The sequence below is a fragment of the Notolabrus celidotus genome, chromosome 16, assembly GCF_009762535.1.
Source record: "Notolabrus celidotus isolate fNotCel1 chromosome 16, fNotCel1.pri, whole genome shotgun sequence".
NCBI lineage: Eukaryota > Metazoa > Chordata > Actinopteri > Labriformes > Labridae > Notolabrus > Notolabrus celidotus.
The window spans coordinates 19269430-19295663 of NC_048287.1; the positions used below are offsets into that span (position 1 = coordinate 19269430).

Here is a 26234-nt window from a genome sequence, read left to right on the forward strand (position 1 = left end):
TTGAACAGTAAGGGGTCTTGTGTTTTAAAGGCTGCAACCATTTTCCGCATGCCTTTTTATGTCCATTGGCTTGTCTTGTCTTCTCTGGCATAAATGCTAACTTGTGTGCCCCACTTTAGCTCTTTGCTAAATGTGGTTGTAGTAAAAGCAGCGATGGTGATTGTTTTTTACTTTTTAAAACAGACAAGGTAAAAGTCAATTTTAATTTAGTTTTCGAAAATGTATATATTTCGTGTAAAATGGGATAATATATAAAGCAGCCTTTATATGTATGGCAAACGTTAAACAAGTCGATTCTTTCCCCCATTTCAAATCAGAACTCAAAACACATCTGTTTAAAAACTGCCTACAGTATGTATATATATATATATATATATATATATATATATATATATATATATATATATATATATATATTCTTGAGTCATTGAGTGCCGAGAAATGCGCCTCTAAATAAAATTTATTATTATTATTATTATTATTATTATTATTATTATTATTATTATTATTAATAGAATATATACAGGCGTTGTGTGAACTATTAGCAATATTTCTGTGATACACCACAATATATCATGTTTTGTCACATAATTCTCAACACTCGATTTGACTAATTATTTCTGTCTCGATGCTTACATGCATTATGAAGAATGAATGTCACAATGATATCACATGTCTTAAAATCGAATTCCAGGAAATATATGTTAAATGATAACTTGATTTAGAGAACAAGAAACACTTGTGACTTTTTGGTAAAGTCATGTGATTTTTGATCATTCTGATTTGAGACCAATGAGACGTTATAGCTTATGGTATGATATTCCAACATATCAACATGTGTCTCAATCCTTTTCTGTTCCCTGTTATCAGTATTATGTCCAGCAGGTGGCACTCTTTCATGTGAACGCTTATCCCTCCTCCTCTCACTGGGTATGTGTGATGTTTGACATAGTTAGGTGTACAGTTTCAGCTCTGTCAAATTAAGGGCTTTGCACACAGTGTGTGAACAAGAGTGGGAATTAACCCATGCTTGCAATAACTTGGGGAGTGTCTATCCAGCTGTAATCATTAAACTCCCAAGGCAGGAATAACATGTCCTGTATCTATCTTTTGCCCAGGCTCATTATAACATAAACTATTAACTTGACGTATCCACTGGGTTTAGTTTTACAATTATGATTCCTCTACAAGTGACAGGAAGGGGTGTTTCAAAAACATTTATCTCTGGTTTAAAAATGTAGACTTGCAGGTACTAATGATTGGGGTTGCCACTACAATGCTTTCAGATGAGTATAAACAAGATTGTAATCTTTCTGGTCACAGAAAGTGAGGTGATCTCATCATGGTTGCATGATAGCCCAATTTAATGTCAACCCACTTTATTATAGCATTATGTTTTTAGTTTACCTTAGGATATATATATTTCTCTAAAGTAAGTTGTATGGTTTAATTCACACATAAGTACGTCACAGGCAACTTCAAAAACAAAATCTGAAATACGACTAACTAACTAACTAACTAACTAACTAACTAACTAACTAACTAACTAACTAACTAACTAACTGGTATTTTAATGTGAGCATGGAAAAATTGAAGCAAAAAAAAACAACAAAAAACCCCCCCCTCACCATGAGGATGTATCTGATATCAGCTTCACCATTTATCTCCACACGTTCCATGCCAGTTCTTTCTGCAAAGAGAATATTTAGTTTTGTTCTTTTTATGCTTTAGGTCTGCATAAGCAAGATAAAGACTAAATGCTAATCAATACACTGCACTGTTTATTTGCTCTAGTGATGTGCATTAGAACCGGAAGAAGTGGGGTCAGATATATCCTTGTATGAATAATGTTTATAATTATGATAATACTATAGTAATTATAATACTAAACATTGTGTTATTAGAATGTATAATTTTAAACCACCCTTTAATCACTTAGGTGATGGTGTAAACACACATGACGAATTGAGCTGATGTTTTTAGAGTTAACCTATTTCTTTATCACTATCGTGTATTTCAGAGATTTGAGAAATACTCGTTTCGGCGTTTTATTGTAGAGCCAGATAATGACGTGTCATTGACGGGCAGTGCGTTGTTGACGGTGTAAAACTTCGTCCACGTGCTCGCCTCTGTTTACACTGCAACGTCCTGACGTCAGAGCCAACCCCACCCCAGCGTACGTCGGACTGCCTGCAACATGATAGAGGGAGCAGGAAGAACCGCTGCAGCCAAGGGAACAACCTGCTGAACTACAGGACTTAAAAAAGTGCCAGAACTATCGCTTAGAGGTACAATGGAGGATGCAGAGCAAGGTAAATGAATTTCTGAAATTTCCCTAGGTGAATACGGCGTGACTGCAGATGTTTTTAAACCATAACTCTTAAGAAAGTTAGCAAACTGGCTAACTTTACGCAGCGTGTCCGCTGAGAACATATGCTACTTTTAAATTCAAATAAAATGCGGTTGTTGAGGAAAAGATGAAGTCTAGAGTTTTGGAAGAACACAGATATTTCGGGTTCCATCAAAACTGATTGGCTGCACTTGCCAGCATTATTGCGGAAATCAAATATAACAACATGTGTTCCTTCACATAACACGCCAATAAATTACTTTGATAAGAAAAACTAAACGAGGAAGTTGCCAATTTTGTAATAGCAGTACTATGTATATGTTTGAAGTCTAAAGTGCATATTAGGCTACATTTTTCTTAGAATTAATGTATTAAACACATAAGTTGATATATGGGTGCAATTTGGTATCATATTCTTATTTCTTTTGTAAAAAAACAACTCATTGCTCAAGTAGGTCACACCCGTTTGACTGCCTATCACATGTTCTCTAAATGTCCTCACTATACCTGTTCTAGTCAAGTTACTCTATCAACATGGCTGTTTTTTTTCCAGTAGCTCTGTAGTCTTCATGTTTCATCTAAATCCAGCCATGATCAGTCTATATGCTAAAGGTGGTGCAAAATATGAATGTAAATTAGGCCTGATCTCACAGGGGGTGGCCAAGCATTTTCAAATACAGAGAGGGGTGAGTGTATAAACCATAGGAATGTGGTGGATTTATTCCACCTGCCATTATTGCTTCCTTTTTTCTGCTGCACCTACCCGGACATTTCCGTTCCTGCTTGGCAGCTGTCTGCTCTGTCATACCTTTCCACAACATCATCCAGGTTTATGCCAATATTACTGCATCGGCTTCTTAGGCAAATGCCTTTTTGTTTACTGGACATTCTATGAAACTTAGGCTTTTATACTCTTTTAAAAACTCTTTCTCTAAGTATCAAGCAAAGTCATTTCATCCTGGTGGAGTTAAGCAAGTGACTTATATTTGTTCACCTCACGAGGATGCCAGGTAAACAAGGCACAGCCTTGACCTAATTTCCCTTCAGCTCAAACAGTCTTCTACCTCCTGCAGATGTGTCATTTCCTGATGTCTGCATTTTTTGTTTGGCCTCAAGATGAAAATTACAAAAGGGAAAGGCACAGCATATTTTGTATAACAGATGTTGCCCTGGAGTAAAAGATGGTGAAGCTCATGTGGATGTTGTTGAAAGGTGCTTCTTCCTGGTGTTGTATTTGATCAAATTGTCTCAGTCATTGTTGTGTTAGGACTACTTGTCTCGTGATCATGGTTCCTCTTTGATAGAGTGGGTTTCCTGCGCATTACATTTGCTTCTAAGGTTTTCCTTTACCACAGACTGTTTCTGCAAATGATGCACCCACACTTGAGACAGCAAAAAGCTTTATTATCATTTTGGAACCTTATCAAGTTGCCTTGTGTTGTCTTCGAACACAGTTGTCTGTTTAGACCAACATGGGTAGTGGACTTTTATTCATCAGAATAGGTTGGCACTTTAAGCACATCCAGAAAATGATGAAATCACTCAGGTTCTTGTGATGTTGGGTCAATGGCTTGGGTTTTCATTGTTGTTCCCATTCTTTAGCTGTGGAGTCCCAGTGGGTTGTTGGTTGGGTTGGTTTGGTCTGTTAGTTTCCACCTGACTGCAGAAGTCAGTTTTCATTCCTCCTAGTTGTTTGTTAATGTCATCATAGGAACTGATGAGTTCTCTTTTTATAGTCACACTCTCATTACAACAGGCTCTGCAGTCTATTTTATTTCCTCACTTTTCAGCATGTACCCACGGTCGCTGTAATCTGGCACCATCTGTTCCTTCATCCATGTTACTGTTTACTTGTCACTGTCACCTGTTGGATATCAGATTGCTCCGTCACCAGTATTTCAGACTTAAAAAGCTCCCATGTCAATTCAGATCTTCCCCTTTTTAAAATCTTTGTTTGTTCCACTTAGTGTTTACTTGTTTGCCCCAAACTTTTGTTAGTCTTTCAGCTAAAACATCAGAAATAAGAGGATTAAAAGGAGGCGGAGTGCTTTACAGGAGCTGTCAGGGGAGTGGAGTCTACTCTCCTCTGATTGTGTGTTTGTGGATGACCTTTCTGACAGCAAACATCTCTTTCTTTGTGCCTGTTGTCCTCTGCAATCTGATGGAGATTCCATTAAATCATTTGGGTCCTTTTAAAGCCTAACTCAGATTTTCTTTCTTCAAATAGATCTGTTTTGTACAGTGTGTGGATATTGAGGTAGTCTTTAGTTGTCCAAACACAGTCTGACCACTAGGTACACATATATTGAATACAGTTTACATCAGTTGTCTGCAGGTATTTACTGCGTCCCTGATAAAGCTTCAGGTCCTTGCTCAAATCAAGCATTTTATAATCAGACAGCTAGGCTGACCAATCAATGTTGTTTTTCAACTCACTTTTCTAATGTGATTGATCGTGCGCAGTTGCCAGCATTTTTGTCTTATTAGATTTCAACAAAGGACAACTGGAAGCTTTCAGCTATGAGAGCAGTCAGAGGAGGTCTGCTAAGATTACTTCCCACAACCATGTACAACTTGTTCGGGTCAGATATGTGTTTTTGTCCAAACAGAATCATACCTTGAAAATACGTCCACATATCGTGTGTGAAATGTGAAAGTCCATGTTGTGATGAAAGTCCGAAAGAGTAAACTTCCGCCTTTCAGTCTGAAATGAGACTTGTGATCAACATTATCTTCATAGAGAATTTGACACAACACTGTTGAATAAAAGCCTTTGAGCCGGACAGCACTGGGGCTCTTGACTTATTTTCTCTGGCAGAGCTGTTTGGGCCTCTCTCGTCCAAACAGATGCTCATCCTGTTTGTTTCAGTTTCTGGCTATGATGAGTATTTATACAGCAGCTCACAGTAGAGTTGAGGCATTTATGGAAACAACAAAGATGGTTGCCACTGACGTGGACTTATGGACTTATGTATCCACTGCCGCCATATTTTACGTTGGGAGCATAGACTATAAAATATGGAAGTAGTATCTGTGACGTCACCCATCTGTTTCTGAAGCGCTGTTTGGAGGCCAATCGGCGGCGGCAGCCATATTGCTGCTGTCGAGTGAATGTGACATGAAGAGGCAGGCTTTGAGCCTCCTAGCCAACAGCTACAGTGTTCCTGCCTGTCAATCAAGGCAGCTGTGCCTCTCATTGGAAGACTCGTAATCTCAATATCTTCGAAATTTCCACGTTAGAAAAAAATTCTATATAACCTTGCTGATTGACACACAGCTACAACATCCTTACCTGTCAGTCAGATTAGCCACACCCCTCATTATGCATAACTCTTATCCTTAATAATATAAAAGCTGGTGAGTTATTAAAAAATTACTCTCCCTGCTGTTGTTTATCATAAAGAAATGAGATGTAAAGACTAAGTACATTATTTTCTTCTATGCTAGGAACGTGTTTGATTCTGCTGTGAAGAATAGGATGCTATCGGGTTTCCTGTACTTTTTTTAGCCAGCCTCAAGTGGACACTGGAGGAACTGAAGGCTTTTTTTCACTTAAGTATTAGCTGCATTCTTTCACACCCAAGGTTACCACTTGTGTGTAATGGTCTTTATTTGCTTTTGAGTTAGTAATACACATAGACAGTGATTGACATTGCCAATCGATCCCTGCTCCACACCAGTCCCAGGTGGCACCACTTGTCTTTAAACCGAGCACTTTGAGGTTTTGATGTGTGCCATTATTGAAGGAAAACATACAGCCGAAAGCTAACCAGAAAACCCACAGTGTCACAAGTGTCAGCAGGTTTTTCTGTTTCATCTCACAGATCAAAGGACCCTTCCCCTGTCTACTTCACAACCTTGATCTTTGAGCACGCAGTAGGAAAAGGGTGTACGATTAAAATGTTTGCTATGCATTTAGTAATGGGCATAATAGTCTTGGTTGTTACATCTTCTGCTCAGCTCACTTTATCATTAAGGAAGACAGGTAGAGACAGCATCTATGACTGGCAAGTCCAGACAAAGACACCTGAGTACTACACACAGCATGCTCGTGTCGCTTTAAATAGACTTTTATAGCCTGTAACAAAACTTTGAGATATAAAAAGAAACTGTAAAAATGTTCATCCTAAATTATACATTCATTTCATCCCCTCACCTTTTCTTTATGGGGAATTTTTCATTACCCTGTGATATTTGGCCGAGCAGGGGTCTCATGTCTCTGGTACTGCTGGCATCAGACTTGGCAGCTTTCATCGTGGCACTGCAGAGAGGAACTTTGGGCCTCGCTGTCAAATAGAGTATAGTTGCTATGTAAATTATCAGTCACACATATCCCAAAATCATCGTTAATCCCCCTGTTATGGACAGAACAGCCTGAGAGATAGGGAGAAAGTGGGGGAAGACATGCACCAAATCATCCCAGGACTGGGAATTGATCCTACGACCAGATTGAGGAGGAGTGTAGCCTCTGTACATAAGGGGCATGCTCTGCCAACAGAGTTAAACCAGCGCCCCAGTTTATTCCCTTTCTGAGAATAACTCAGATTTTTCAGAAATACTAGATGGGGGCGCAGTTGGCCGAGTTATTCTATATACAGAGGCTATAGTCCCCTTCTCAGTGGTCGCAGGTTCAACTCCCGGCCTCTACCATTTGCTGCATTTCTTCTCCCACTCTCTACCTCCCACATTTCCTGTCTCTCTGCAGCTTTGCTATCCTATCAAGGCAAAAAAAATTTCTAAAACACAACTTAGAAAAAAAAAATGAACACACTAGATGGAAGAATGAGTGCTGCAGATACTGATCCAGAGAGTAGTTCCCCACCATAGACTGTAAAAAATATGGACGTAGGATCCGTGACGTCACCCATCTGTTTCTGAAGAGCTGTTTTGAGACCAATCGGCTGCGGCAGCCATATTGCTTCTGTCGAGCCAGTGTGACGTAAAGAGGCGGGCTTTGAGCCTCCTAGCCAACAGCTGCAGTGTTCCTGCAGGCAGCTGTGCCTCTCATTGGAAGACTAGTAATCTCAATATCTTCTAAATTACCGAATTAGAAAAAAATTCACCCCCCTCACAGTGAGAGGACATCGAGAAATTAGCTATTCAGACTACACTCATCTTTTGTACCAGACTGTAAACATGTTTATTAATGCTGCAAAGATCGTCTTTTCCCCATTCATGTGTATGTGACTTCCGGTACTTCCGGAGCCAGCCTCAAGCGGATCCTCGATGAACTGCAGCTTCTAACACTTCCGCATTGGACTCATATTTTTAGACCGGAGGTTGCCGCTTGTTCCCCACCCCGATGGCTATTGCGCGTCACTCTAGAGAATTTCAAAATGCTTGTGTTGAACCACAGCTTTGGAAATTTTTAATCCAGATAAATCTCAGGGTGTGTTAGGTGTGAGTCCTTCTTTTTTTCTATTTTTAGAAAGAGTACGTTTTTAAATTAACATTTATGGTAAAAGAACCTTCTTTACTTTACTGTTGTATCAAGTACAATCAGGAAAGTAAATTAGTTCCAGGAACACCAGCAGACAAACAGATCCGTGCAATACAGATCTGTTCAGGTATTAGGTTGGTCACAGAATTTAGATTATGTGTTCTTGAAAAGTCATGGAAAATGTAATTTGTTAGATGATTTAGATAAAGAAGCAGTCATGAGATAAGGGTAGAGCCGGGCTATAAGACTGTCTTTGAGAGCATTAATTGACTGGTCTTTTTACTGTACAGTACATGCTAAGTATCTGAGCTGTAGTCACTCTTCAGTTTTCCCATGATGCACATGTCATGGGAACTTTGTGGGCACTTTTTGCTGCATCCCCAGTCATCCACGTCTCATGACTCTTGTTTTCGGCTAATCATGTGATAGGGTATGCCATGAATAGTAAAGTAATGGCTCTCATGCTGTGCTTCATTAACCACTTGAAGATGGCTGTGTGTCCGGAGTTACAGTCTGGGTGGACGAGTGCCATGGATTGTTTTTTGTGCTTTTATTTGTCTGTTTGTTTTAAATCCTAAATATTGAATAATTCAATATCAGGTTGTTATGAGAGTAGATTTATTGCTTTGAAGGAATGTACACATAGATTATATAATGATTTGTCAAATTCAATAATGCCACCGATTTTTGTTTCTAACAAATATCACATGAATCCAGAGTCTCTCAGAAATCAGCGGCTCCACAGTCAGGAGGACGGCAAAGTGGAAGTAATTTAACTGCTGACTTTTCCCTTTATATTATTTTGAACATATTGCCTTTCCTCTGAAATTGGGCGAGTGGATAACATATTATAGGAAGGAAAATGTATGTGAGTGCTTGGTTCCGTTGAGTATATTCGTGTGAGACTTTCAGAAGCGACAATGATGCACAATTTGGTTTCTTCCTCACAAAAATCAACCAGGAGACCAAAACTCTAAGGATTAAGAGAGGAAAAAGCTGACCAGGACTCATTGTTCTTTATGTGAACGTGCATGTGTTCATGTTGATACTTGATAGTTCGAGTGCCTGTGTGTGTGTCACTTCCTGTACTGATTTTGCTGAGTGGCGCAGTGAGTGCAGCCTGACTCTGCGGATCAAGGAGCAACAGAGTTTTGCAACTTATGATAGCATCATAATTTATCCTATCTTATCTTTTATAAAAATGTTACTTGTCATACTTTTTATAATATACACAACTTACATTGGCATTGGATAACCAAACCTCATATCACCTCCCACATTTGTGGGAGGTTATTTCCTTCAAGAATATGATGGTTGGCAGATAATATGATGGTATATGATGAATATGAATATGATGGTTGGCAGATAAATCTTTGTTTAGCCATGAAGCTAGAATTAGTTGTGACTCAAATGTAGGATGCACACACATTATGTTTGTGTGGAGTCATTACTTTAGAAAACACCTATGTGCCATCATTCAGTCTTAGCACCACCTGCTGATAACAGGCAGTATCAGTTTATACCAAGCGGCAACCTCCGGTCTCAAACTATGACGCCCATGCGGAAGTGTTATAACCTGCAATTCATTGAGAATCCGCTTGAGGCTGGCTGCAGACACCCCGGAAACCACATAGACATGAATGGGAAAAAGACGATATTTGCAGCATTGATAAACATGTTTACAACCTGGTTAAAAAAAAAAACATCTTGGCTGTACGTAGCTAATCTCTCTATCAGCACACACTGTACGGGGGGTGAATTTTTTTCTAACACAGTTCAGAAGATATTAGGATTACGAGTTTTTGCCAATATAAGGACATGACTGACTTGACTCCCGGACGGGAACAAATAGCTGTTGGCTAGGAGGCTCAAACTCCGCCTCTTTACGACACACTCTGCCTGGTTGAGTTCTGCATTTTCACTATGGCTGCCACCATCGATTGGCTTCAAAACAGCACTCAGGAACAGACGGGTGACGTCACGGATACTATGTCCATTATTTATACAGTCCATGGTTTATACGTGAAATTAACACTGAATGGTACACACTTGTCTAGCAGTAACATATTGTGTATTTTGCGTGCATTTGTTTGTTTTCACTTGCATCTCATTGTACACAATAGGGGACACACAGAACTTTGTTTTCCCTAAGTTGCTTGTACTTGACTTTAAGTGTGCAGCCCTGTTCAACGCTGCATTGTTCACCTTTACTTGAGCTTGACCTGTACTTCTAACAAAGAATAGTTGTTATTTCATACTACACATGAACTTCCTACTACCTTTTCACTCCCTCCAAAGCTCTACGTGTTTCAGAGTTACATAAAACCTCTGATAGTGTCTCCATCCTTTTTCATAAAACTGTATGACACCACTCAGCTTTTTCTTCTTCACTGAGGCCTTGAAAGTTTCAACAAGTGCTTGTACACATTCACAGGCTCCCTGTCTCTCCACTCTCCATGACTGTCTCTGAATGAGATCAACTAGTACATTTTCTCTCTGTGTGAAGCTGGAATTTCTGCCTGGTGTCTCACATTTGAACACTGAAGTGTGACACAATAAGACTGTTTTCAGAAAGCACCTGGGCGGAAACTGCCTAACAGTCGATCCATATGAATTTCAAAATAAAAGCATATCTTTAAGATGACGATGTAGAACAATCTAAAATCTTTACATTGATTTTACTGTGGTCACTGTTCAACCAATCAGGTGATTGATCCAGTTCGATGGATTGTTTCTAGCATAAATGAACAACACAAAGTTAAACCAGTAAGTCAACCGATCAATTTAACAAAAAATAACAGTTTTAAAGCTCCCGTGAGGAACTTTAAGTTTGTGTCCATTTCGCGCCCCCTGTAGACATAGCAGTTCTTCTTATCGCTTTGCTGATTCCTGTTCATGCGTGTCAAAAAATCTCATCCTGCTTTATGTAATAGTCAAATGTACAGTTGAGAATCTTTGCAGTAGGGAAATTGAAAAATGCTGCTTCTGCAGTGTGCTACAAATTGTCATGTCCGACACCTACCCCCTGGCATATTTACAGCCGTTAAAAATTGCTATATGAAAATAACAAATCCTGTCACTGATGGTCTTGTTTGAATTTGTAGGTCATACAGAGGCATTGTTATTAATGTCAGTGTTTTTTATAATGAACTAAAAACTCCTCACAGGAGCTTTAATTCATCCATGACAACAATTTCCTCCTTTTAGCTTGTGCTTTCTAAAACCATGATGAGCAGTTTTTCTTTCAGTATGACTTTTGAAGTACTCATCCATTATTAGTACTAAGATCATCAGTTTTATTCAGCCTATGGACATACAAAAACAAACACTGGCACGTGTACAATGCCCTCTTCATCACATATAGGACACTTCCCCTAAAGGATGCACACACAATAGTAAGTGTAGCTCCTGGCACCCTCTCCCCTCCGCTCTAGCTGACTAGCATTACTGCTGCTGCGAGCTGGACCAGCCACCCTGGATTATCGCTTGGCTGTAATCTGGGCCACTGCAGATTATGCTTTTCATCTAATGCCCCCTCCAACAAGCATCACGTGACAGGCCCACACAAATGGGACCTCTTTTTATTTCCTCCTCGTATGACAGGCTTGATGACGGAGAGTGAGGGAGGGAGAGACCTGCAAGAATTGAAACCCGGCGTGTCACGCAATTTCAAAGCACAACTGGCTCTGCTAACTGAGGTCAGCATCTTTAAACGACTCTGATGCTTGGAGGATGGACCGCGAATTGACCTTTGAGATTGCTGTGTAGAAGAAGTGTGTGGAGTGTGTGATGTAAAAGCTGCTTGAGGAGAAAGGTAACTTATTAACAGAAGGAAGGGAGCAGAGGTGCACAATGTCTCAGCCTGCTGCAGACATGGAAGAGGGGAAAACCGGCTTCTCTGATCTCTTATCTGACCTTCTGATTACCTGACAGCCAACAAATCCTCCTTCCATATACACACACTTGGATAGTGTGTCTCTGTATCACACACACACCACGGGAGTGCAGGACGCTGTAAACAAGGAGACACAGAAGCCAGCACGTGCCTGGATCACATGCTGACAATCAGCGCTCAGCTGGCTCTGCTTAGGTAGTTGAGGTGGTGGTGGTGGTGGTAGGGAGGTGGTGTAGTCTCTCCAGCCAAACCACATACTGCGAGCTGTAAACATGGAGCCCCTGGAGGAGTACCACTCTCCGTTTGACTTTGAAAAAGGAGTCAACACCAGCTACCTCTACCTCTCTCCGGCCCTCAGCGACACGCCGCCCAGCTCGCCAGCGCTCCAAAGCAGAGGTAATCTCAAGAAGGGGAATGGAGGATGTGATGACTGTGTGTGTGTGTGTGTGTGTGTGTGTGTGTGTGTGTGTGTGTGTGTGTGTGTGTGTGTGTGTGTGTGTGTGTGTGTGTGTGTGTGTGTGTGTGTGTGTGTGTGTGTGTGTGTGTGTGTGTGTGTGTATATGCTGGATGGAAAACATGGGTTTGGATCATTGAACAGAAAGAATTTATTTTAGGGAGGAGGGACAAAGCTGTGTGTCTCTGATAGCGCTCAACCATTTTCAGTTTACTCGGATTTAGCTCTAAGACTTCCTGTCTGTTCCTACTTTAATATCTTCAGTTAACATTAAACGTTTTCTGTTGTTTTTATGAGATTACATCCTACAACTCTTATGTCGTGCATTATGCTTTATCCTTAAAATGTTTGCTCCTTCTCACTTTCATTTATTGACTTTTTTTAAAACTTATTTTTAAAAACAAAGTAAACCCAGATTAATTCAGTTGCTTGTTTTTATGGATGAAAATATTGATTATACTTTGGGAGGAATTTTGTTCATTGATGAAAAGTTGTGTGACATGTTTACAGAGCTTGCAGGTCTCTAGCGACCTGTAGGCTGATACATTGGTATGCTTTCATATGTAATCTCTGTGATTTTTATCACAGAAAAGTGCTGGGTAGTATTTATTGCACTTCCAGGACTTTTTTAGCTTTCTGTTCCAAAAGCTCAAACAGAAATTGGGAAAACGGCATTTTGGAAGCAGATTCTTTAGGATGTGGCTGTTTTTAGACGACCTGGTTGCACAACTGCCTCCAAGATAATTACTCTTTCAGTGACAAATGTCATGCTTAAAAATTGTACTTTGATTCTCTGTGTGTCTGTGACTGTAACTTTGGGTTTTGGGCTGCTAACTGTCTTGGCCAGGTCTTCCTTGAAAAATAGATTTTTAATGTAAATGGGAACAACCTGGTTAAATAAAAGTTTTTATATATATATATATATATATGTATAACCAAGCGTGCACTGGTCTGAACATTGCTGTGGGTGCTCTTTAAAGTTATAGAAATTCTGATTATTTCAAGCCAAGAAGGTTTCAAAATTCAGTCATATTAGTTTAAACATTGGATTACAGACCACATGATATCAGTGACATACTGCTATACTCTGTGTTTTTTAAATTGAAGAGAGCCAGGTATTAGAACATAGCAAAATGCAAAATAAAAATAAAATTTAGTTCTAGTGTAGTTTAGTTCTGTGTATGGATGATAGGCAATTACATCCTTCTTATTGGTCTATATTTCCTTAATTTACACACATGGCAAGCTTGTCATGGAGTCTTAACTAAGGATGTCCTGATGATCTCATCTATCGGATCAGAGCTGATATGGGTGTTTTTTAACTAATCAGAGATCTGAAATTTGAATTGATTATTCCACTCCCATCATGTACTAAACTGAGCACACTTTGCAGCAGAATGCAAACACATGAGTAACTTAGCATTAGCAACCTCGTGGCCAAAATACCAGCAGTGTGAATGTATTTTAAACTAGAAAGCAAAAAACAGCCACTGGCAAGATGCAATAGGATTGTTTCGAGAGGTGGCAGCTGTAGAGCTGTATTCAACAACACCAATTTGATACGACATCTAAAAACAAAACACTTAACAATGGCGTGTTGTTCACTCAGAAAACAGAAAGGAAGGATACTATGCCGAAACAACAAACTGGACTTTAAAGGAAGGTTAAATATCCTGGATATTAAAAAGACCCAAAAGATTTGAGAGAAGGTTAAATTCAATGCAACCCAGAGCCTTTGCAATCTTTTGACTCAGTGTCCTGCTGTCACGACATTTCATTTCAGACACAGGCTTACCAAAGCTTTTCAGCAAAGTTTCGTGTCAACATATGAGGTGATTTAAAACACAATGTGACTGCTGTTAGTTTTAAACAGGCATTTGGAGGTCTGACATTAGCCTCATGTCATTGCTAAGCCTCATTGCACACTAGACTTCTATTCAAATATAGTTGTTTTTTAATTATAATATAGCACTAAGTTTATTTGTGAATTATTTTTGTGTCTGAACATTGGGGTTTAAAAAAAAACTTTTTTATAAAGTGTAAAATGATATGATACATACAGTACATACTGAACCATCCTCCAGACTAAGATTGTAATCTATGAGCACCACATTTCTTCATCAAACGTACTTTGTCAAAATAACATTGGTTGCTTTTATCCAGTTCTGAATTTAGCTTAGTAGACCTAAACAATGGCTTGTAACACTATAAAAGAGATAATAATATGCTGTCAGTGAGTTAAATGAGTCTTTTCAAGCATGCTGGGAAGTTGTTATAAATTTGACAGCTATAGAGAGTGATGCTGTCATGGGGCATAACATGTTAGTCTTAGAGGAAATGAGCTAAAGAAGAAGGGTGGAGCGGTAATGTGGATGAGTGTGCAGTTTGGTGCAGCAGGCCCGACTTCTATCTACACCCATGTATAAACTTCTCTCTTTTCTCTCACTCTCTTTTTTATGTATGTTTCCCTTTCTTGCTCGAGGCAGCCACTGATGGAAACGCACCTCTAAGGCAGACATTCACTGCATAACTATCTACCTCCAACCTCAGACATTTACGTCTCACATTAAAGCCTATAGGAATGTGTTACAGAATTTGACACGACAGATACATCAAGCTAGTAGTTGGCCTAAAAAAACGTTTTCTTTTACCCCAGGGTGGTAGAGTTTCAGTGTAATGTAAAAACTCTAAGCATTAAAATGTAGGTTACTATAAAAAAAAAAAGTAAAGCAGCTGCAGAAATACTGATACAGACCAGCATTTAAGCATGTGTGTAATTGGCACTGCTGAAGGTATACAAATACCAGCCTGTATTTTCTCTGTAAAACTCTCATCAGAATTTTTGTTTCATTTCTTGTGTGTTGTGACAGAAGAATACTCATGCAGCTATCTCCTCTTATACCCAGGTTTTAATTAATATTTTTTGAAACAAGTAATGGCACAGCCGGACCTGATCTTATATTAACTTCTTTTAAGTGGAAAGCTGTCTCAGGAGCAGCTCTCTGGACAGTTATAAGGATATTCCAATGTAGGTTTCTTTGGAGCGTATTTATCTTACTGCATGTGTATTTGGTAGGTCTGTCCTTGGCAAACGTTATATTTCCTTTAAAGGTGACATATCATGCTTTTTTCATCAACATATATTGGTCTAAGAGGTCCCCAAAACACGTCTTTAAAGTTTATGCTCAAAAAAACACTTTGAAATCAAATTTTTTTTCCATGCCTGAAAAGTCCTTTTCTTTAGCAGTCCTCAGAACACTCTGTTTTCCCTCTGACCACGCCCCCTCCGGAAGTGGATGTGCCTCGGCTCTCCAGCACGTTGATCTAATGTTTACATGTTGGCTGAATAAACACGGCTGCTCAGAGATCGCGTTACTTCAACCTTCTGAATCTGATCCTGACGGAGGGGCGCCTGTAGCAGGACCTTTCTGAAGGATTGGTCATAGATTTAGTGTTTCTTGTTGTTTTATTTATCAGTACGTAGACGTGTGTCTTGGTAAACAGCTACGAACATGTAGCTATGTGGCTATGCTAACTAGCGCTAGCACTTATCCATGATAAATAAAAATCATCCACTAGATCTTCAAATCTGCAGACGTGGGGAGTAAAACCGACCTCTGCCAGAAAGGCAGCAGGACCTTTTATGAAGGATTGGTCACAGATTTAGTGTTTCTTGTTGTTTTATCTGTCAGTATGTCGACGTGTGTCTTGGTACACAGCTACAGCTACAGCTATGAACATGTAGCTATGTGGCTATGCCAATTAGCGCTAGCACTTATCCATGATAAATAAAAATCATCCACTAGATCTTCAAATCTGCAGACGTGGGGAGTAAAACCGACCTCTGCCAGAAAGGCAGCGGGACCTTCCAGATTCTGTGTTTCTTGTTGTTTTATTTGTCAGTATGTAGACGTGTGTCTTGGTACACAGCTACAGCTACGACATGTAGCTATGTAGCTATGCTAACTAGCGCTAGCACTTATCTATGATAAATAAAAATCATCCACTAGATCTTCAAATCTGCAGACGCGGGGAGTAAAACCGACCTTTGTGTTTATTAAGACAGCCTACAACTAGCATGCCTCCCTCCTAAGCTCCTTGTTAGCACACATTTGTGCAGGGAATGAAAAACGGGGGAGGGATTCAGTATTATTTTATACAGTCTATGGGCTGAACAAGCTCCGAGCTCTGACTCCGTGACAGACCGGATATTGTTGTTACGTAACAAAAACACGGAAGTCTGAAACGGCTCGTTTCACACACATTTACAGAAAGGTGTAGAAATCAGAACAGGGGCAGAATGGATTTTTTTCATTCTCGGGGGGTTTGTAGACATGCCAGGGACACATATTTCAGGTAAAAAACCATTAAAAAGTCAATTTTGCATGATATGTCACCTTTAAAATATTTTCAGGAATAGGGAGTGTTTGGGCTGGGACATGAAGGAGAGAAAGTGTGTTTGGAATGAGCAGCCAGGAGAGGGTGTGGGGCTTCTGAGTGTCAAATAATGTCTAAAGTTCACAGATCTCAGGATGAACAGAGGACTCTGCTGACCACTTGTTATATATTTGGCAGTTAGCTACAGATCTAGATGGCATGAGCAGAAAAAGAAATGCTACCAGAAACGCATCAGGTTAAACCAATGGAATGAAACATTGGAGAACTTGTAACTAAAGTGCATGTTCAAAATACTCAGTGTAATGTAAACATAGTGTTACCTAATCTAAGATTTAGGGATGGAGTGTAATTTTCAAATTTTCAAATATTTGTTTAGTAATAAAAAATGTAGCAGTTCTATAACCTCATGTTAAAAAATAACAATTTGTTCAATTGTTTTCACTCTCTTGGTCATAATGCTGCACAGCTGCCACAGTGGCTGAAGCACATCTGAAAGCTGTTTGGCAACGGCCATTAAATAACATAAGAAGGAGAAAGTAGCTGGGAAAACAGGTGTGTTGCTGGGAAATTCAGTGCTGGAGAAAATGGCAGACCTCTGCAGCCAATAGAGTTCTATGTAACTTTGTTTGAAATGATTAATGAAAGTGAGGCCAAGTGCAAACTTTGCCAGGTTAAAACTAGCACATCTAACACCACTATGAATAATGTAGGGATGTTAGCATGAGTAACATGTCTTTGTTCATGCCAACAAAGCAAAATTGAATTTAATTGAATTGAATGAGGCTACCTGTTTCCCTGCTTCCTTTCTTTATGCTAAGCTATTCTAACCAGACAGGCATGGGAGTGAAGTAGTCTTTTTATTATATTCAAGTCTGTTTCAGTTTCAAAATTGGAGACTGGTGTGACCAATCAAAAAAAAGTTAAAGTAGATGTTTAAATACATACCCACCCAACATACCCACTACATACAAGGACTCTACCTCAGCTGCTTTTGCACATTAAACCATTTACTTTTCTCCAATACGGTCTGCACCTTAATATCATTTGCACTATTATCTATTTACATGACCTGCACTGTGTACATAGGCTGTTTTTAATTGTATTTTATTATAATTTTATTGTATTTTATACTAAAATTTTTGCTATTTAAGAGTTGGTAGAGAGAAACAACATCTCGATTTTCCTGTATGTCTTCGTATATATGATGAAAATTGAAAACAAAAACCTTTGAATCTTGAATCTTAAACTACATCCAAAATCATAATTTTCCATTTGAAAGCTTTTGTTTTATGTAAAAGTTGAACGGCAACATCACTAACCATACAAATGCAGAATATATTTGGATGAAATACATATTTATAGCAGTCCTGCTCTGATTTATAGAGCAGTGTACCAGGTAACCCAGATTTTTCTACTATAACACATGTGAGTTCAGAGGTCAAGGCCCAGGGCCTGGATCCCAGATCTGTTTATTTTTTACTCTCTGGTTTTCCTCCTCTTTTAATCCCATCACATTAGCCTTTGGTCTATTTTACTTTCACTCCCAATCCCTGAAATTCCATGAAACACCAGATAAAAGACTTCAGAGGCACGTTTGTGTCTCCAGCTCAGCTCTGGCCCCCGATATCCTCACACACTGTTGTCCTTTTGATTGACAGATCCTAACAACCCCTCTGCTCCTGTGTTCTCTCACGCTGTCTCAACCCAGGATATCTCCATCTAGAAAGTTCCTTGTATTATTGATGCTCTGCTGCTCCTGCTGGGCACTGCTCTGTCAGAGACGGCAACATCAAAGACGAGTGTGAAAACTGTATGCTGGGTGTGTGTGTGAAGTGAAAACACAATTGTGTGTGAGAGGAGGAGGTGTTTTTTTTGCAATTTTACAGTAGCAATTTTTTTTTTTCCTCTGGGCTACATTCTCATCAAACAGCATCTCTAATATCTTTTAGTTTCCTTATCTTATTCTCTGATATGCTTCATATATTCATGCTTATGCCATCCTCTTCTCCTCATCCCCCACAGGAACAATATGACAGCTTGGGTTTGACGTTGAACATCAGCCCCCACTATACCACCTGTTCACTGTCACACAGCAAACATGACACCTACATGTGAACATATATTTATATTTAGAAGAAAAAAAAGATATGGTGTCACTACAGTGAGCCTCAGAATGAACTCCTGATGGATCTAAATTTCATTTATTTTCCGTCCCAGGTCCCCAGCAGCTTCCTGACTCAATCCCAGAGGTGGGAGAAGATGCAGTGACATCCGTAGATCCTACTCCTCCTCCTCCCCCTGCCATGACAGAGGAGGAGCGGCAGGAGCTACAAGAAGAGCTGGTCAAGGTGAGAGGTTGATGTCAGGGGTTATGAAGTCAAGATCTTGTAATTATTGGATTGACTGGTTTGACAATTTTAAATAAGCTTTGAAAGCACCGCTTTGGTTGCTTCCGTTGAGTCTTGTGTTACCTTCTTCATGAATAATGTCAGTTTGAGGGTCTTCAAAACAAGGCCAAAAACAGCAACACAAAACCCTTCCATAATACTCAATTCAGGTCCCATGTTGCCCTGTGGCTGATTCAATCACTTATCTTCCTTTATTTTCCATTTTGTAATTCAGCCAATATTTCCAGCAGCTTTTATGCCGAGGGAAGAACTCCTACTTTAGAACAAAGTGTCAGATTTCCCCTCACTTTTTACGTAGAAACTGTAGCAAAGTGGCAACCGCTGATTATTTGTCACCATCAGTTATTCATTCATTGATTATTTCCATGTTCAATTGATAGACATCTTTATCCATAAAATGACAAAAGAGTCACAATTGTCCATAAGGACAAAATGTGCTTTACAAAAGAGGGTGTCCAAGTGTCAGGGTAGACAGAGTGACAAGGTTAAAACAACAACAAAGAAAGGGAAGGTGATTCACAAATAAGAACAAAATAAAGAAAGGAAAGACAAACAGATAGTTTTAAAAAACAAAAGAAAAAAGCATTAACAATTAAAGAAAGATTTGGTTTTAATAATAAACAGACAAAGCTGAATGATAATTTACATGACTTAGGGAAATAGGAATAAGTTGGGGAACAATGATGGTACCTATTAAGAACATGCTTTGACTGTAGACTGTGTAAAAAGTGGAAGTATTTATTGCCACATCAGCTACTGGTTTATTAAATGCAGTTATGGAGCTTCCGGTTTAGCAAATGAACAGTTGCAGTGTTGTTTTTAGAACCAGAGGTGACTGTATTTGATTATTAAAATCATCAATCTTTATTTGTACAGAGCCAAATCCCAACAGACGCTATCTCGAGACTCTTGTACAAACATAGTAGGTCTAGACCGTACTCTGTTAAATTATTAACAAAGACCCAAGATCAAGACAGGATAAGATCCAGTCCCATCTTACAGACATGACTCAGTCTTATGTCATCTTAATCCACCATGAGCAGAGCACTTTGTAACATTTAGCAAATTACAGCAGCAAGAACAAACTTCCTTTTAACAGGAAGAAACCTTGAGCAGAACCAGACTCATGCTAGACAGCCATCTGCCTCGAGCGATAATTAAAAGAAGCTGTGGAGTAGCAAGGTGCTGGAAAAAAAAACGTAGCTGTCTGAGCATAAATGTGTTGCTAGCTGGCTACTCAGATAGCTTGCTTCTGAGTTTCTCACATAAAGCTGTTTAAAGTTGTTTCATGTGGAGGTCAATTCCTGCACAGTTTTACACTTTTCAGGTGGGAATACATCAAGTGATCAAAGTCAAACGTTTTTAGCATTTTTATTCCATTTTTAGACCTGAAGTTTGATGATTGGTTTTGACCTCACTTTGACTTAAAAATCCAAAACCCAAATAATCTGTGATAAAAATCAAACATTGCAAATATTTTACATTTTTATTCAAATAATTGGATACCTTTGTGTTTCCTAAGTTGTTCTAAGACAGTTCAAAACAAGACAACCTCAAACATTTCACATCTAAACCTCATCCTTTTCTCTGCACTTATTTTCCTTGCATGTGTTTGTACAGGTTGAGGACGAGATCCAGACTCTGTCGCAGGTGCTTGCAGCTAAAGAGAAGCAGCTGGCGGACATAAAGAGGAAGCTGGGCATCACACCTCTCAATGAGCTCAAACAAAACATCACCAAAACCTGGCAGGAGGTCACTGGCTCCACTGCGTAAGACCACATCCATTTTTTCATCTCAACACCTCTCTATGAAACATTTGCCTCTTGTTTTGAAGCACTTGCACCTTTTATGAGAAACCTTTTATAGCAGTTTGACCTCATGACCAGCAGCATTATCGCCCACCCAACACATACATCATCTCCCTATGCTGAGCTGAATGTCTTTCTTTATCTGAATGCATTGAAGATGTGGTTAACTGTCAGCCCCGTTGATTCTCTCTCCTCTTTACAACACGGAAAGAGATGTCTTTTGCTTTTGACAAGTTGCCTGTGGCCCTTTTATGAAGATGTTTGATGGTTTTCATGTTGGAGGAAATGAGCAGCATTCTGATGCTTTCAGGCTTTTGAAAATGAAAAAGACATTGAACTGTTTAGTTCCAACCTTGATGCCTCTCTTCAGTCTTTGATCTCCCAGTCTCTTTTCATAACTCTCATACCCTCTCTTTTGCTGCCCTCTCACTCTGTCTCTCTTTCAGCTATAGGAGGACTTCTGAAACACTGTCTCAGGCCAGTCTGAAGGCCACTGCAGCGTTCTCCAATGTGGGCTCCGCCATCAGCAGGAAGCTGGAGGACGTCAGGTAAATTACACGGGAGACATCAGAGGCTCTTATTCCTCTTTGTCCTTTCTCCTAATGCACACCACTCGATCTGTCCTGATGCTTACATGAGCAAATTGATGTTTTCCAAGAAAGGCATGTTGAAATTTTGGTTGGCTGAGGGATTTTGTAAATCTCTGAAACACTGCAACATTTTTTTTTTTAATCTCTTAATTGGGGTTTTTCCTTTTTCCAAATACAAATTATAAAAGTCTGAGAAATTATTATCCATGCATTTTGTGGCCTTTGGGCCCTCTGTTTCTAGTTTTTGTGCTAAGCTAAGATAAGCTAACTGTTACTTCCAGCTTACATCATAAGAAAGATATGTAAGCTTTGTTTATCATCTATCTTAAGGTGAAAAATCAAGTGTGTTAACACAATTTTGTTTAAACATCCCTATGGTTTACATACCCTTGTAAACTTTGAATTCCCATACTTTGTTTGGTGCATCAGAATTGAACATTTCAGGATTATCTAACATATTTGGATTAGACTAACATAAATTTTAACACTAATTATAATCTCTGTCTCTCCTACACTCCTCTTATCGTCATTTCTTTACATTTAAGGTGCATTGAATTACAACCAGAGTTGTATCTATGTCAAAACACAGTGGTCCTGGTGTGTCTGCTTGTGTTTAACTGCAATTTAACAAAATGATACAATTGGATTACTATTTTAATAGTTTTAATAATTTAACTTTATGAGTATGAAGTCCACAGCTAGCAGCATTCTCTATTATCTTCTCATTCATAATGGGAACATTATGGTGCTTTAGATCTAATGCATTGATTTTATGTCCTCGAACACTGCTGACGAATTCTACTTCTATTATTTAACAATGCAAAGCAGTCAGTATTCCCTGCTTAATAAAATATAACCACCAGCAGATTGTTCCATTTAAGATGTAGACCCAGTTGACCCCCCTCCTCACCTAGATCCTAATCTGTCCTCTCTCCTCCCATCCTTCTTCTTTTCTCTGGATTACTGAGCTGCAAACAAGATTATTAGACTCCACAAAGCACCAGTGTGCTGAGAAACGCAGCCTCACAGATGAGCCTCATCAACACAGAGCTGCTTTCAGGGAGGGGGGGGGGGGTGGGTGTAGTGAAGAGTGGCCTGACAGGGGGTCAGAGGGGGGTGTGAGTGTGTGTGCAAGTGTGTGTGTGCATGCCTTGCGGGGGTTTTGTATGTGTGTGTCATGACAAGATATTCCCCCATGTTATACAGGATTAGCACATACCCAGTGTGCTAATACACAATTGATCTTAATGGGATAAAGCAGGATTTATAGGATTTATGCACTTTGAATTCTGGCTGCTTGAACATATAGAGGCGTAAATGAGGGTTTGTACTATATGTTGTTCCAGTCTTGATCTTTTGTTCTATTGTTCTGTCTGTGTAAAACTGTCTGTACTCTACTGAGATGATCACTAACGCTCCCTTTCTTCTCCATAATGCTGTCGGATAGCATGCGCTCATTACAACACTCAGCTAGTATGCCTGTCATGAGGTAAGGGGAATCAAACTAGTTTGTGTTGATGTTGCCTGGCTCACAGTTCCATTAAAACTACAAAGCTACAAATGTTAAATAAAGTATGAGAGGTTAAGGCTGTTTGTGTAGAGGGAAGAGGAACTTGTAGTATAATGTTGAAAATGATTGAAGGTGTCAAACTTAAAGTGGCCTCCAGACTTCTGTAATGTACAGATGACTGAACAATATCTAGTCAGATGAATACAAACATATTCAAAACCAAAGACAGCATCAATTCTAATCATATGACACAGTTGTTCCCAGGGTTTCTGACTTTCTTATGGTAAGGATTAAGGATTAGAGCCACTGAAATAAATAAAATATGGAGACCAGACCAGCACAATTTTTTTCATGAGGTGTAACTTTTAAAATTGTATCTCTGACTTTAAAGTCAGAAGTCTTACATTTTTTTCCTCTATCCTGGGTGTTAAGTTAGCCATCTTACTTTTTCCCGTCAAAATTCTGAGAAAAGAAATAGAAATCTGACTTTCTTCAGAACTTTATTTAAATTCTGATTTCTAAAGTCAGAATTTGGTTAAAAAAGTAAGAATTCTGAATTTTTTTTTTTTATATATTTTTTTCAGAATTCTGAGGAAAAAGTCAGAACGAGCATTTTAATCTCAGATTTAAAAAAAAACAAAAAAAAGTAAAAATCTTGACTTTATAATTTCAGAATTCTGACATTTTTCACCAAATTTTAAGATTATAATGTCAAGATTTTTACTTTTTTCTTACAATTCTGAAATTAAATTCATAATTCAGATTATTTCCCAGAATTCTGACTTTAAATTCAGAATTAAAAACACATTTAAATTTTTTTTTTACTGGCCCTACTTCCAAAAGAAGAGAAACATTTTAGTAGCCCTTATTCTTTTTCCTATTTTGTTGTATGTATTCAAGTATTTTTTTAAATGGATGTGGTGCAAAAAAAATAAAAAAATAAAATCAGCAGTTGCTGACAGATTATTTGGTTAAAAATCAAGTGTGAAGTCTGTCAATTTTCAAAAATGACAAATTAATCCTATACTAAAGGACATTTTTGATTTGCTCGTTGTGGGACCAAGTGTCTAGAGCCTGAATCAAACGGATTTGTTTTGGTGATGTTTTAAATGTGAACCACTGCAAAAATTAATTCAGCATCCAAATCAGATGCCAACAATTATCCTTATTTTTCTGTGCGTTATTGTGTGTTCATTTTCCACTGTTGGGATATAAATCATGGAATAATTACATTCACACAAACCAGTCTGACCTTTAAACACTTCAGAATCCTAACAAAGCATCACATTTTTACATCAGGGAATCAAAAACACAATAAAACAGTTTCTTTTTTTTATCATTGCATGCTTCAAACTCAGCTTTTCTCAAGGCTAAGTAATAATAATAATAATAAGAAGAAGAATAATAAGAGTTGTGAGAAATGTAAAAACTTGTGCTTATTTTTGGATGTTTTAAGGAACAACACCACACAGCACCTTTTTAAACAGAAATAATGAGGTCAGTTTAGAAAACGCTGTATTGTCTGTCAAGTATCACATAACCTGACTTCTGAAGATATGATTACAGTCGTTCTTTTTTCTTCTAAGCGGGCAGCTTGTTGTTTGTGTCTCCTCTTCCCCAAACTTTGAACTTGCATGTCAGATCAGTCTATGAACTTTTTCTAATGTTCTGTTCTCCTCCTTTAACAGGAACGCACCAACTTTCAAGTCATTTGAGGGGAGAGTGGAGACTCTGAAGGTAACTGAATAAACACAGGACCTGTGGCCACACCTTAAGACACACATAACCTTCACTTAGACATTAAGAATGGAAAAATCCAACACAAATGTATTACTCTAACTTTTGTTCCCTTGTATTTGTGATGTAATATGATTTGAACTCTAACGTTGCCCCTTAGCAGCTCAATCTAGTCTATAAAGCTGGTCAGATGGAGCCCCTTAGCCTAACTTAATTGTGAGCACCACACTTTCAATCAGTATGTTATAATTCAATGTAAAGCTAAGGAAAGCTAAAGCTAACAAACAGACGAATGAAGTCGCAACAGTGTGCACTGAAAAGAAGAAGGTTGCATTTAAAGCCTTTAAAAAGTGCTCATGTGAGACTGAATGTAGAGCTATGATTTGTATTACACATTTCAAAAAGCTACCAGGTGTTCTTTTGATTAATTACAGAATGTTTTTATGTATTTTTGCCTGTTTCTAAATCATGTTGTGAACGTTTCTTGCATATTTCAGACTAAGATGAGTCCATCAACACCCACCTCCCCCACCACCACTGACCCTGGGGACCAGTTTAGCGACACTCCCTCCACCACCACCACCACCACTCAGCCTGAAGACTCACCCATCCCAGAGACACAGATGAACTAAGCCCCCCCTCCCTCCTGACCTCCTGACCTCTATCCCAACCCCTCCCCACTTGACCCTCTAACCCCTCGGACTGTCAGCACTTGCCCCTAAACTTTTGTGCGCCAGTCTCTCTTTATTGAAAGCAAATGACTTACCCCAGCCTTCTTTGTGATCTAATTGTCTGGTCTCTTTTTCTGACACGTGCGCTCACTTGTTAACTGGTGTGGAAACTGAAAGCGTCAGCTGGGGGGGCAGTGGACTTGGGGTCTTGTGCTGTTAATTTATGTTGGAGTCTTTTTCTGTCTCTCTGAAGGAGAAATCCTCCCTGCTTTATGGCTTTCTTCCTCCTCCTGCACTCCTCTCTCCTCTACCTTTGTCTTAACCAGCAGATGCCAAACATGCCCCTTGTTTACTTTGTCTATGTTAAATTAACTCAGTTTGACATTTTGTGTTTGTTCGAATGTAAAATTGCACAAATTTAAAAAGATTTACCTACTTGATTAGCGGAGGATTTACTCTTACAGCCTGGCAGTTTTTCTTTCTGCTTCTGCATGGCCCTTTCAATATATGTAGGAGTTATTATTATTATTAGCGCTTGTTTTGTTTTTGCCTCCATCTTCAGGGCTTTCTTTGTTTACCATGGGTTACTATTTAAGGGCCAATCTAATTCCTGTTCTGTTCTTCATTACATACAATTTAGGTCACAACAAGACAATAAAGTAGTCTAACACTGTGTTCAGGATATGAATGTACACCATTTTTTGTCATATTACGTTAGATATAAACTTAAACAAGTTGTCTCTGGCTACTGATGTGGAGTCACACCCACAGCAGGAGACTCCAAACGTGGTGTTTCCAAACACCACACAATAAAAGCTTTTCTCCATTGTTACAAGTGTGTCAGAAAATGATCTCCATGTTTGGCTAGTTAAAGGAAAACGGCCAAGATCAGCAGCAGTGAGGCAGAGCAAACACACGTTCAGCCCTGACCTGAGGTGAGAGTGAAATAAATGTCTCTTCCAGAGCCAGAGTC

At 39.0% G+C, this 26234-nt stretch overlaps 1 protein-coding gene across 4 annotated transcripts; it reads left to right on the plus strand.

Moving 5' to 3' along the window:
- The first annotated feature begins 1996 nt into the window (after positions 1-1996).
- On the plus strand, positions 1997-26096 carry tpd52 (tumor protein D52). 4 transcript variants are annotated; one of them, XM_034704223.1, is made up of 7 exons: positions 1997-2312; positions 18755-18885; positions 20566-20714; positions 21200-21301; positions 22791-22832; positions 24542-24590; positions 25088-26096. In XM_034704223.1, the coding sequence occupies exons 1-7, from the start codon at positions 2294-2296 to the stop codon at positions 25220-25222; spliced, it is 627 nt and encodes a 208-aa protein (XP_034560114.1). In that variant the 5' UTR covers positions 1997-2293; the 3' UTR covers positions 25223-26096. The 4 variants fall into 4 exon arrangements, with proteins under 4 accessions (XP_034560114.1, XP_034560115.1, XP_034560113.1 ...); XM_034704221.1 differs by lacking the exon at positions 1997-2312 and adding an exon at positions 11941-12081; XM_034704224.1 differs by lacking the exon at positions 22791-22832 and having other exon boundaries at positions 2005-2312.
- The last annotated feature ends 138 nt before the right edge of the window (positions 26097-26234 follow it).